The sequence below is a fragment of the Micropterus dolomieu genome, linkage group LG08 (assembly GCF_021292245.1).
Source record: "Micropterus dolomieu isolate WLL.071019.BEF.003 ecotype Adirondacks linkage group LG08, ASM2129224v1, whole genome shotgun sequence".
In the NCBI taxonomy this organism is placed as follows: Eukaryota; Metazoa; Chordata; class Actinopteri; order Centrarchiformes; family Centrarchidae; genus Micropterus; species Micropterus dolomieu.
The window spans coordinates 22857433-22871979 of record NC_060157.1 but is presented as its reverse complement, the minus strand read 5'-3'; the positions used below and the strand labels follow the sequence as shown (position 1 = coordinate 22871979).

Below are 14547 nucleotides of genomic sequence, written 5' to 3'. Positions count from 1 at the left end.
TTAAAACCGCACCGCTAGAGGCAGCTGAAAACTCCATAATGCCCCTTTAAGGGATGACTGCCTGATTTATACATCTTGCAAGCTCTTGTCCTACAGAGTGGATGAGAGGTAATTGTCAATAATGACTTGTCAATAATCAATGTAGTATTGTTGGTCTAAACAGCATCTTTAAGCAAAAACTAAAATAAACTGTTGAATAAACTAGGTGTGTAATAAGGTGATTGTATTCCTCTGATTTCATGCGTTCTATGTAGCCTACCATCTTAAATCCATGTAAACCTTATTTTTCCCCAAACCATGTTAACGTCAGGGTTGGTTACTCCTTCCATGCTTGTTTGTTTACCGTTCTTCTTCTTTATTTATAAGGCGTGCTTGACGTGATTTTTCTCTCGCTTCCGGGCTCCCCCCGGTAACCCCCGTGTTTCACTAGGGACAATTCCTTCAGGCAAAGTCAGAAGTGTGGATTTATCGAAGTCTGTGCTTGGACCCATCCTCTTCATCATCTACATGCTAACCTGCATGGTCAGGTTATCTGCCAACATGGTCTCAGCTTCCACTCCTTTAACAAATTTAGTCAAACTAAACAAGAAAAAAAAAAAACTTCCAGAAGGATGGAGACCTCATCCTAGATGTTGACGGGTGCTCCATCTGCCCATCCTCTGAGGTATGCAACCTTGGTGTCATCCTGGACCCCACATTCTCTTTCCAGCCTCATATCAAATCTATCACCGTCTTTTTTCCCCATCTCAAAAACATCTCTAGACTCCGGCCATCACTCTCCGACTCTGTGGCAGAAACCCTCATACATGCTTTTATAACTTCTCGTTTGGACTACTGCAATGGAGTCCTGTTTCAGGTCCCCAGCAAAACCCTGGACAGGCTCCAGTATGTCCAAAACTCACCCGCAGCAAGACCTGGCAGCACATCACCCCACCCCTCATTCACCTTCACCGGCTCCCAATCAAGTCGTACATCAACTACAAAATCCTCCTCACCTACAAATCCCTCCATGCCCTTGCCCCCCAGTACCGCTCTGACCTTCTCCATCCATACACCCCACCCCATAACCTCCAGCCCTCGGAAGCTGGCCTGCTCTCCATTCTCCACATCAGCCCTCCCTGCAGATATAACGCTTCATCCCCGGACATGTTTTAAAAAACTCCTCAAACACCATCTGTTCACCACTGCCTGGAAACTCCCTTAGGGATGATTATCCAGTAGTTTTTCTGAAAGTATTTGTTGTTGTGTCATGCATATTTAATTTAATAAAATGTCCTTGGGTTTCATGAAAGGCGCTATATAAATGTAATTTATTATTATCATTATTATCATTATTATTATTAAGTTCGAGTCTGAGAGTGGGCATTGAGATTGGGTCACTAGGCCAAAGATCATTCAAGACCATTACACAACTTTTGTGTTTTTGCGTAATGTACGACCCTGACTGGTATTATGCTTTGTTTGTTGCTAAGGAACCCCCGCACTTTGTTATGCAATCATTCACGAGAAAAAGCAGCCTGTTTCCCAGCCTGTGCACTGTACTTCATTGATAACCATAATCTGTCTGCAGTTACCCCCCCTTTCAGAAATGAAGATTCTGAGAAGGCTTTCCAGTTTTCGATCTACAGATAAGAGTGTCTTGTCATTGTAGAACTGGAAATCCATGTAAACACACTTTTACAACATGCTGACTGAAACCGCATCCGTCTCTCTTCACCTGTTGTTCCAGATGTTTTTAAAGAGGTTGAGGGCTTCCTGTAAACGGTTGGTCTGATTGTCCTCTCTGATCACCATGTTGTAACTGCTACTGGCCACCACAAAGATGATGGCCGTTACATCTGAGGACAAGAGTGTGACAGAGATGGAGAGATAAATGAGACTCAGAGAGAGAGAGAAAAAAAAAGAGATATGAGCCGAGTGGCTTAAGAGGAAGCGGAAAAAAACCCCAGAAGTTACCGTTAAAGCACTGAATCCATTTTCGGCGTTCGTCTCTTTGACCGCCAACATCGAACATACTGTGTAAAACAAGAAAGGGACTTTTAACACGCTATCTTGTGGAGAAACTGTTCATCTGAGATTCTCTAAGCTGGTCAACGTGTTGATATCCTGAGTCATAGTACATGTTTAATACTGAACTAAGACCTACGACCCAAATCACAGCCATGCTGTTATTCAGTACAGCAGCACTCCCTCTTCTTGTCTTTATATTTTTACTCACTGGAAATTAACTTTGTCCACTTGGAATCTTGTTTCGAAGATTCCTGAAGTCAATACTCTGCACCGCAGCAAATCCTAGTAAAAATAACAGAAATTGTAACAAAAAGGTTTCCAAGATCATAAAGATATTCTACAGAATTCATTACATTGCAAATCTGGAGCAAGCTTCACACTCTACAAACTGCATCTGTGTCCTGGACTTACTTTCTAGATCATGGTGAAAAACTTGCATAGAGCAATTTGGGTATATATAAGATTTATCTTAGATGGTTTGGAAAATGATGTAAATTCAGTTTTAAGAAGCTTTGGTGCTCTATTCCAGGTCAAATTTCAACTAAAAACAAATGCACTAGATAGATCAAGATCCAACTCCAACACCTCTTCCTTCTTACTACGGGTCATTAGTAGGGGTGTGACGAGACACTTAACCCACAAGACAAGAGGAGATTCGAGATTGGGTTCATGAGATCGAGATGAAGCTGGATTTTAACACTATTTTTAAGAAATCTTTAATGCTGAATTATATGAAAATTTTGAGTATTAAACACTTTAATCCCTGCATTCTGATGAAATTTTCTGCACCATTTGATGGTGATTTTTTAAAGATTTATGTACAGAAACACAAAATTTAAGTGGCAGGTGATAATTCAAAATCTATAGCCTAACTGTAACAGAACATAAGTCAGTGCAGCTCTCAGGCATTCTGTGCTGGTTTGAGATCTGTTTCTCCTGTAGATCAACTTTTCTCTTGTAATATCATCCCTGCTGAGTCATGATTTAGTCTTCCCTCCGCTTCTGTGCCTTTGTTTTGGGAATTTTCACTGCGTGAGAAAATTAATGTGTGGCTTGACTGACAGCATGTGAAAACAGCTTTTTACCTGATGAGATATCTCATCACACCCCTAGTCATTAGGCATGACAGTAATCGACTGCTGATTAATATGTGATATAGACCATACTTTCCAACCCACTTTCTCTTGAAATATCTCTATAGAAAAGTAAATACACATGTTTAATTAAGTGTGGTTAATATTAACTTTGTGATGGCTGAGAGTCACTCACCTGATCTGTTGGAGTGTAGTCAGTCTGTTTCACAATGTCGATCTTGTCTAGAAAGCTGGAGAAAGGAGGGGGAAAAAATGACAAGTAAGAAAACCATTATGGGGATAATATTACAGATAGTGGCTTAGCTGTTGAATACAATAAGAATTTTTAAAAACAAGAAAGAACAGTTGGAACTCCAAACATGACATGCAATTTTCTGCATCATCATTTTTCGACACCAACAACATTTAAAAAGCACCGTGTGTTTATGTAAAAAGTTCAATAAAAACATTCATACATAACACATATATCTGCTTGATTATCATATGAAGTACAGCAGTTGATTTCCCTCATAGGTTCTACATGGCATGGAAAGGCCTTTAACACAAAAGTTTGACAATGTGACTGACACTCTCCATTAAAATCAACATAAATTATACTGTTTTGCTTGGCAGGAGACCTTCAAGCTCATTCAATAGCCACGGAAAACACTAAAGGGCCCAGTATGTCAAAATGCATCAGTACGTGTGCCAAACGGGAATAAACATACCTAGAAGTGATTGGGACAACAACAACAAAAAAGCAGAGGTTATCAGGGTTAAAAATCCCAAAGTATTGCTCATTTCAAGTTTCAGGTTGTTCATGCACAAGAAGAAAATAAGCTCTCCTCCACAAGCAAACCCAGAGAGCTCATTCATTTAATGCTGTATTTATATTATTTTCAACTTGGCTGCGCGTTGTATAAAGGAAATGGCTGTCTGATGGCAAGGCGATCCGCTGAAAATATTCTAAATATAGCGTACACTTGAATTGATATTGATTTTTTTCGGTGGGCCTTCTTTTAGGTGGCTAAATAACATTTTGCTGCTGACCCTGTCCACAGAAGTGCATTGATTAGCTTCCAAACTGATACAACTCTCTGCTTCTCCAAAGTGGGGACGCCTCGACCGCCATCTACTGCAGGTAATGCACGGACTACAGATAAGTACGTTATACAACCCTTCTTCATATCCCAAACTATCCCTTCCTTTGTTGTGCTGTTCAGCTTGTGTGATTTCTTTGTTCCCAACATTATCTGTAAATGTTGCTGTTTTGCAAGGTATCATAAACCTGTAGCAATAAGCAGTTATAATAATCATAAAGATCCCAAACAGAAAGGTCTAAATCAGAAACCGATGCAGCCAATTATGATGTGCCGATGTATTGCAATTACCCGCAGAAGACACCTTCGCCTCATTGAAATGAGTCGGCAGGTGATTCTGATGATTTGTGAAAAGCAGTACAGAGCTAAGCCTAAAAATGGCGGTTGATCCATAATAGTTTGGGCTGAAAGTGTACAAGGTGTGTTTGATTTGGCCTCAGTGCAAAGTATGCTGTTATGCAATACCAAGGGCTGAGGGGAAGTGGAACTACAAATAAAACTCATCTTAAATCTCTTTAAGCATGACAGGTGAACTAGGTAACAGGAAAAGGAAATTAGCACAACAGTAAGAGGATCTAAGGGTTTATTTGCCAAAAATCTGTATATTCCTGAAAAACAAAGTGAAACTAAAGGAAAGAGATAGAGGGACGTCTACAGGGTTCACATGCCCAGAGAGAGAAAAGGACATTGAGTGCATGTGAGCGTGAACATAAAAGAGGGGAAGAAACAGAAGGAGAGGAGGACAGAGACATAGAATGAAAGCATAGTGGCGTCTGTCTGACATTACAGAGCAGATTTCAAAAATAGCTCCCCAGCGCCCTGGCCTCCAGCACGGTTACCATGGAGACCCAACCACAGGCGCTATTAATAGTCTATCAGCTCCCATTCTAGTGCGACTGGAGTAGCTCCAGAAAGAAGACAGCCCGATGGAGAACTGAGACAAGGAAGACAGGGGAGGAAAAAGAAAGCAAGAGCAGGATGAGCTTGTGATTTAGTGCTGGCTGTGTGAGTGAGAAGAGGGAGGGAAGAAAAGACTGGACTGTACCATCTCAACCACTTGAGGGAGAAACAGCGTGAAGAGTTTCTCCACATGTAAACTTCTAAAAGAGCTACCTAAAGTGCTAAATGAAATGACTGTAATATGCACCAAGAGTAATGAAAAGCAGTTAAGGCTACAGACTCGTAGTCCACAGCTGTGCAGCGAAGGTAAGCCCTCCCAAACATCACCCCTTCTCCTCCTTTGAACATCCTGTGATCTGTAGATGACTCAGCCTCGGCCATGTTTGCTCCCAAACACTGCAAACTGCTGCTGTTACATGAAAACTATTTCACTGTAATTTTTCTCTGTGTTTTTACCCGCTTTTCCTTTGCTTTGGGAAGGAAAACAATCAACTCTGAGCTGCTGAAAACAAATTTAACATGCACTTGTGCAATAAAAAAAAAAACCAAACAAACCCCAACATATGTGTCATTTAGATGTTTAAGGAAAAAGAGGCAGAGGGGCTCATATAAAGTCAAAGTCTTGACAGAGACAGGTGGCAGAGTTGGGCCTAGATAATCCCAGGGCACAACATACTGCCAACTGCACATATTTCAAACTGCATCAGACATAATGAGTGATGATAATAATTGAGTATGAGATGTTGAGCATGTACAATAATAAAGAGTTTAGTGTCTTAACACTGAACAGCAGTCTGAGATTTGCAAATGTTTGAGATCATTGCCAGTGACACTTGTGTTGCCTCAACAGCTTTATAAACAGGCAGAACCAGTCAGCTCAGCTTTGAGAATTTGCTGATTGACTGCAAACTGATGTGGAGCGAAATATTGGTTGGACAAGCACAGATGTTGCTAATGTTGGGCCTCATCTGTGCATTGACTTAATGTGTGTCTGACCTGAATCAATTTTCACCGTGCTCCAGTGTAAAATGTAATAACATTTGCTAGGTACACATGGAGGCTCAAGTCATATCTCTGCAGTTACGTAATGGGCACAAAGCTTGTGGCGGTATCCTACAGCTGCCACTAGATGTTACTGAAGAGCCAAATCCTATAGCAGCTTTATGATTGTACATGTATATTTCTAAGAATTTGTCTAGTAAGATACATGACACATTACTGTAAAGCTGCCTTAAGTTTACATCGGGCTTGTTTGTGCTTTTCCATTCAATCTGTAGAATGACTTCTCCTTTCAATAAAAGGCAAGAGAGAAGAATGACACAGGAATAAACAAATAACAGCAATAACAAATAGCACAGAGAGGGTAAATATTGCTATACGGCAGTGTTTTATACTGGAGGCACACGACCTCGCCTGAAATTAAGAGTGCCTACACTGATGTCACAAGAAATTCTTACATTTTATGAAATATAATATTGGGCTTATTAGGCTTCAGGGAAACTGAGCAGTGGTGCTACATCACATCAGCATCATAAATGAGGCGATTATTTAAACCATTATCTAGTAACTACATTGACCGATGACGATGACATGCGTCTGAATCTGCCCAATTCATCTTAATAAGTGACCGATTTTGATCGCTTCACAGTAATTAATCAGAGCAACACAACAAGCTGGAAAAGTATAACAATACAACCTTTCACCGTGTCAATAATTAGGCTAAAAGAAGCAAAGTCTCCACACTGTGTACACGAAACTGAACAGGGGGAGAACTGTTGCTTCTTGGCATGCAAAGTACTCCAACATCACTGAAGCACCAAGATGTCCCAAGCCCATGTGACTTTGCTTGCCCTGGTTCACTTCTGATCTGGCAGTGTGAACCATATCAAACCAAATAAAAGGCAAAACGACCCACATTAATAAACTGAGCAAATTACTCAAATAATTCAAAAATAATCATTAGTTGCAGATTAAAATCCAATATTGCGAGTTGTGTCTACACCTCTCTGACACAGTGCCAATAAAAACTAAACTATATAAGCTTCACCAATGTGTGTTCTGCCAAGCTGTTGTATAGCATTTCATTAAATTGTGCAGTTGCACCTAATAAACTGGTACCTCAGTCTAGAGATCATGTCAACGTGTATCTGTACCGGCAAATGGTTACTTACTATTGTGCACAGTCGATTAGCTGGTACTCGTTGGATCTCTCATAGCACGCCCTGACCCCTTCATCCTGCCACAGTGTCTTCGCATGGTCGTAAAACTCCTGAGGAGGAAACAGAAATACATGAATGACAGGAGGCAGAAACGGTCTCAGAAGAGTACCATATTTATTCTTGCTGCTTAATAGAATAACTGGAGTATTTACTGGTGTGTTTTTGTAAGCTGACATCTCTATGCACTGGTCGATAATTGTTTTAAAGATAAAATTACAAAACACACACTTGCTTCCATCTCATGTTTGATTACATACTGATTACATACTATTAAGCAGTTGCACCAAACGATTATTTTCTAAATGGATTAATCTAACAATTATTTTTTCGATTAGTTGATTAATCTAATGACCAATTTAATAATTATATATATATTTTTATTACTTGATTAATATAACAATTAATGTATCCAAAATAAATATACAAAATGTGTCTAATTAACAATTCAATATTTTATTGAGTCATCATCTTGAAAGAGACACAAAGCACATTAGAATAATGATAATAGTGATAATAATGACATTTTAAAATTTGTCAAATTTTCACACCACTGCTGTATTAGAATATTAATAATATCAATATTGTTATTATTAATAATAATGTTGTTATTGTTGTTAACAACAACAGACCCTATTTGTTAGATGCCCAATCAGAAAAATACTGGACCTTTAATTCAAAAGGATTCCTGTGACACAGATTAATTTAATAATCAGTATTTTTGCTGAAGTACGGTTCTAACATGGATTTCACTGGAGTAACATGCAGTAAGTAAATCAATGGCAAATGTATGTTTGCATCAGTATGCGGCAAAGTAATTAACTAAAACGATTTACAGACGTTAGTTTAAACCATTTACTCACTTGTACGTGCCCATTAAATATTTAAGTAAACAGAAAATATAAAACCTGCGTAACATTAGATGACGCATGGTGTAACGTTACCATAACAGCAGAGGTACAGGAATTTCTTTTAACATGGGGAGAAAATCTATTTGAAGTGACTACTACTGACAAACAAGTTCCTTCTGTTGATAATTGTAATACATCGTGCTTGTGTGGGGACAAAAAGTAAACACAGTGCTGTCTTGCTGCCGCCTTGACAAAATGCTCCGGGATGATTTCGCTTCACCTGTTGGTGAACAGCGGAGCACCATCTTCTTGGTTCTCCCAAACATTGGATGGTCGTAACGGAGGTTTTTTTTTAGCTGCAGCTTGTTCTCCGGGGACATCCCTGCTTAAGCCGTGTGCAGCACAATTAGCACATTACGCAAACCGACGTATTTTCGTAATTGATTACATCGATGAATCGCCCCAGCCCTAATAATAACTACAAAAACCTATTTGAATTAAAATGGTTAACCAAAAGTTTGTCTGCTGCATCACAGAAGGAAAGCGTTCCTACGAGCAGGAGAGATTCTGTATTATCTAGTGTGCTTCTTACACAACAGGGTTGTGTGTCTGAGGGTACCGGGTGCTCAGCGTTTTTGTTGACACTACATGCAGTGTACGTTGTGCATGGGTGTCTGTAAATGTAAATAGTGGTGGAGGGTGAGAGGGACACGTCACCACACACAGGCACTATAGGCGTACTCACTCAAATGGTGGGACACGGCATGGATTAACCACTTCACTTCCTTTTGCATTCTTTGTAATGACTGAACAGGTGTCCTCTGTACATTTAATTTCAAGGGTGTTGCTGAAAACACAGTGATCCAGGCAGTACCCATTACCTGGTAACTTGCAATGACGCATGGGACATGGTCAACAGCACCCCAGACTACATTAAAAGGACACAGTTATAATCAAAGGATCCAAACTCCTCGCTTCCTAATGTAGATTAAAAACAACTGACAGTAAAACTGACTGAGGACATGTCAGTTCACTCAACATCTGATTTATCTGTAAGGAGTATATCAGCAGAAATGTATCTGTAAATAAAAGGTAAATAAATAAAGGTAATAAAACCAGTAATAACAGGAGAGGATGAGAAATATCACTGATATGTGTTATTTAAATTTTTTGACCTGCTCCGTTCAGTCTAATCCAGTCCACACTGCCTTTCAGAGTAAAGGTGCAGATACAGTATAGACTCAGTACAGTGACTCAGCAGTGTATTTTGTATGTGGTAGGGCTGTTTAGGTTCATTAACAGGAACTTTGTCGTTTACGTGTCCGTGAACTCTCCTAATTCAGGTCCAACACAAGCTACTTTGTTCCAGAGCAGGAATACACGGACGCCTGTCTGTCTCTGCACACAGTAAATTGATCTATTAAATGACGTGATAATGGAATAGAATGACTATCTGTATCTATTTATAGGAAGTTATTCAATGCTTAGTAAAGCATAAAAAACAACCAGATAAATTAAAGAGATGATGTGCCTATGAACAGAGACATCTCTCTTTACGCACGCGCGCACACACACACGCCTTGTATCAACGCTTTCCGTCTGTCTCTCATGCAGATCCCAACAAAAAGGCAGAATACACTTTCGCCATCCTGTTTCATAACTTGGAAACTATGCCGTGCTCGTCATAAACAAGTCAATCCAACCAAACAAGTACAGCCAAACAGCAACCGTAAACAAATAATTGCTTCCCAACAGCTCAGCATGAGTGGAATTCCTGGGCAGCGGGCTGATTAAGTGGTTAAAGAGAGCATCCCGCATAGGAAAACTCATAGATTTGATTCCTGTAACAGCTGAGTCTTAATGAATTGTCGCTGAGTAAGACATTTGCTTGCTGTCTGCTCACTTACTATAAGTCACTCCGGGTAAGAGCATGAGCTTAGCGCCACCACGTAAATAAATAAATGAATAAATCAATGTATCTGGTGAAGATGGTCACTTGACTTGAACATACACGTGCTGTCCCCTACCTTCCATTTCCCACTCATTTAGGAATAATATGGATCATTATCGTCTTTAAAGTAACTCTTTATTAACTTTTCTTTTTTAAGTTTTTGCTCAACAGCGGTCTTATTTATTTCTTTCTAGTTTATCATAATATTTTACAATATCCCAGTGTAACTCCATCATCTTAAACATATAGTATTGAGTTGCTACATCCAAGTCCTGTATCTCTAAAATGTACCTGGTATTTATGTAAAGGTTTTATAAATGCAATTGTTTCTTTTGTTAAGCTGTTCTGGCTAGGATGTGGTGAAGAGATGTACATTTGTTCTAAGATTCGGTTCTAATTTCAACAAGATCAGGAATAAACCTGACATCCTTGTAGCATCCAACGATTAAAGACTAAAATGATCACAAAACATTCATTTTCTGTTGGTTAACTAAATTGATTAATCAACTTATTGTTGCAGTTCTACATCCTTGTTTGCCTCAGTTGCTTCAAATTACCACTAAACTTGGAAAATGTCTTTGACTGTAATGTCAACGACCCGTCAGTGAGAGACATCTTGTCAGCTGCACTGTCCCTTACATGTAGGAAAATTCTGTCATGCAGTTCTCCATGACACCAAACTCATCATGTGTTTACAGAGTGCCCTTTTATTATTAGTCATGCGTTTTAAGGAAAAAAAAAACAAAAAAAACAAAAAAAACCACACACCTCACTCTTCTTTTTTTGATGCAATGCATCCTCTAAACACCCTTCTCTACTTGCTTCCTCTCTCTCTCTTTCACAGCCTCCCTGTCTTCTTCTTTCTTCAGTTACTGTTGCATTACAACATTGAACCCATCAAACTAGACAACCAAGAAAACCTTAAATTTGATGATGAGAGATGAGAGATTTGACACTATCAATCCCCAAGAGGTCAGAGTGTTTAAAAACAAAGCCACAGGAGCTGGTAAGCAACACGTGTCTTGCTCAAGGACATTTCAACAGGGTTGATGTGTAGATGCTAGTTTGCTAGGACAGCTGACCCTGTTGGCTGAAGGCTGTCATCTATTACTGTATGGAAAGACACAAGAGGTGCTTTAGCTGCTAGGATTTTCAAGTCTTAACCGATTTTAAAACGTGGGATAGCACAGCATAACGCCAGATTTTTACCAATTTTAAATATTTAAATCTTCAGAACACACACACCAGACGATTCAGTCAAGACGCGCTCGGGGCAACACACTATGCGTTCATACTAAACGATTTCAGAGTGGCAGGGGACGTGGGATCTCACAGAAACACGCGTGATTAAAAGTGACTTCAGACATTTACACATGGAGGCAGACTGTTGTAGTTGTGTGTGCGCTATGTTTTGCACACAATAACAAAAAAAGGGAATACACCTGTGGATGAACCAATAAACTTGTGGCTGACAAGAGGGAATCTGCATGGTTAATACATTTTAGAGCGCCTGCAAATGCACAAGACATTGGTGACGCTTCCGGGTCAGCTCACTCTCATTGGCTGTTGCGGGTTTCTGATCGAATATCAAACATGGTTAATATTTAAGATTCAAAATCGGGGAGCTTCTGATCCTGTCGGCGACCTTAAGATTACATCTGTAAACCCCTCACACTACATTATCATTTAGGCCAATAATCTGTTTTGACCATCCTCGCCTCAGGAACGCCCACGTGATTGTCAGAAGGACTCAAAATTGGCCCAATTATCCTCTAGCATGCCAGCATAATGTCCCCCTATAATCACCATCGTACAATCAACACAAGCAGTTGTGCTAATGAGGTTGCCATGCCAATTGAGGCTCAGATCAGACAGAACGCGTTTTTTGCAGAGAGAGGCAGTGAGCGTTCCGCGCGCTGTTCATGCGCCCTGGGCGTCCTTCGTTTTGGGTGCCTGCTGCGCCTTGCGTTTCAAAAGAAGCGCTCTGAGCACACAGAGTTGTTTGCGTTTTTTTTCCATTGTCCAATCGAATGAATGAAGAGTCGGGCCCTCAGTTGTGATCACGGAAGTTTACAGTTGCTTGGATTGTCTGGAGACTGCAATAAACTGTCCCCGACTCATCCTAAAATAAGCCTTGAACCAACCATCATTAAGACGAAGCTACTGGACCAACTGGTGGTACTACCAGCGGTGTCTCCTCTTTCTGAGGGTCTCATGTACCCACACGGATCTCCGTTTCCCTGTCACCTGCTTGTTTGTTCACCTCTCACCCTCAAACAATGCCAGAGCAGGCGCCCTCTGTTTGTCCATTTTATTAAAGCAGATGTTTTTAGGAACAAAAGACACAGACCTGTGAGTTGTGATCAAGTTTCTGCTAATATGGCAAAGATTACAGATCGCTGGCGCTATAATGTTTGATTAGACTGTCAGGACAGCTGATTCGGTGGTTGCATAGCAACATGAAAAAAATAAATAAATAAATAAAATAAAATAAAACATAGCACTGTGCTCTTTTTCAAATTCAACCAAAAAAGGCACCACTGTAAACCTTGCGTTTTCGAACCTGCAAAGCGCTTTCTGTCTTATCGGGGCCTAATGCATTAATTTGCAGTACAGTCAAAATCCTCATCTTCCCATAACACATGGATGCTATTAACTTAACTTCTGTGCATTAAAGCATTAAAAGGACTAGACCAGTGTTTACGTTTTAGCTCATTTACTAAAAATCACAACATACTGTACTTTACATTACTGAAAGAAATTGAAATTGAAATGATGATCACGTGGAAATGTAATTTAAGCTGCCTGCTCTCAAGTCTCTACCTTCCCACAAGCAAGTTCAAGACCCTGCAAGTTGTTATTATTATTATTGCCGGGAGTTCAGTAACAAAAACAACAACAACAAAAAAAGGGTAGACTTGATCTGCAGACGGGTATATTATGGTTGATGATAAAATATTTTCCAAGTAATAAGCAAATGTATGCATCAAGTTGCTACAATATTCAATTATGTACTCTATAAGGGGGACCTCTGGTACAATTTTACATTTATTACATTATTTACATTTACTGTAAATTGGTAAGACAGTATGACAACACACACAGAGCACCATGGTGGCAGGATGTGAATAAATCAGGGGAAAATAAAATGTAGCTTCTATTCATACGTAAGACTGAGTGAACTGTAAAGTGAATCAAGCCATGCCCCAAAGGTGGCTGTGGATAAACAGTGAGACTTGGCTTGGACAATTAGTTAATGGGAATGTTGCACCGAGACAAACCTCAGTGTTTGCTACATGTGTCAAGGGATTATCACCTGGGATGTTGGGACTATAACCTACTATCATCTACTGAAACACACACGCAGCTGAGGATACCTGCCCCTGTTGCCAATGTATTATATCGGCCACAGCTTTACAGCAGAATCAGTCATTACATTACATTTATTTAGCTGATGCTTTAATCCAGAGCGATTTACAGTAAGTGCATTCATCGACGCAAACAGGGATATAGCCATCTATCCCACTTTCCAGGAGTAGAAATTAAATGTTTGTTAAGATATTAATACTACTACTAGGTCAACATTACATGGTAGTAGTTAGAAGCGGAAACTGCAGGCCGCATGGTACAGCTGCGAAAACAAGAATAAGGAAAGAAGGAAGATAATCACATTTCTGAGTTTGTGTGTTTGTGTTTGCAGTGTCTCATAATGTACCACTCACAGATGGAAACTCAAAGTCCTTCTGGTTAACGAGGTTGAGAACATATTCGATCCGGTACCGGTTCTCTGGGCTCGCCAACTGCACCGGTGGTGTCAGGGTGCTCATAGCTGTTACTATGGTCTGTCACAAACCCAAACAAAATACATTTTTAAGTGCGGATGACAGAAAGACAGAAGATGCACATGTTTCTTGAATATTAAAAAGACAGTAGGACGGATTAACTACTTATCTGTAACAGTTCCCAGTGAACATGTCTATCAACAAAAATGACAAACACATTCACTTACCTCAATAGCCTCTTTAATATTATTTTTGATGTCCTGAATTTTCTGCTTCTTCTCTCTGAAACACACACAAGTTCAGTGACAATCATTATTATTACTGTAGAGCAGTAAAATTCAGTGTGTTGTCAGACCAAAATTAAAAAAATACAAAGTCAGAAAGGGAAACAAAGATACGTCCATCTCAGACATGATCAGTACTTTTTGTAGTACTTTGTATTTTAAATGAAATGGAGGCTATACACACTGGCTGTAGATGTTATGATTGATTACTTCATAAGGACTTCATGTGTAAAATATTAATTTTATATGCTGGTGATTCCGTCTGTACACAGTATTCGCTTCTATGCTGATGTTTTCATTCACATGTCAGTTCTGGATATAACAAATATATAAGCCTACAGTTCCAACAGAAACAGCATCAACATTAGTAGTTAGAGACG

General features: G+C 39.7%; 1 protein-coding gene across 5 annotated transcripts in view; it reads right to left on the bottom strand.

Moving 5' to 3' along the window:
• The window catches only part of gnas (GNAS complex locus), a 66666-nt gene that overhangs the window by 7140 nt on the left and 44979 nt on the right, over positions 1-14547 (bottom strand). For all 5 annotated transcript variants that reach the window (XM_046057688.1, XM_046057689.1, XM_046057686.1 and 2 more), the window contains 7 exons: positions 14111-14165; positions 13824-13943; positions 7255-7352; positions 3280-3334; positions 2219-2292; positions 1957-2015; positions 1718-1838 (listed from right to left, as the gene is read on the bottom strand). In XM_046057688.1, coding sequence (XP_045913644.1) covers positions 1718-1838; positions 1957-2015; positions 2219-2292; positions 3280-3334; positions 7255-7352; positions 13824-13943; positions 14111-14165 — 582 coding nt within the window. The remainder of the gene's footprint in view (positions 1-1717; positions 1839-1956; positions 2016-2218; positions 2293-3279; positions 3335-7254; positions 7353-13823; positions 13944-14110; positions 14166-14547) is intronic.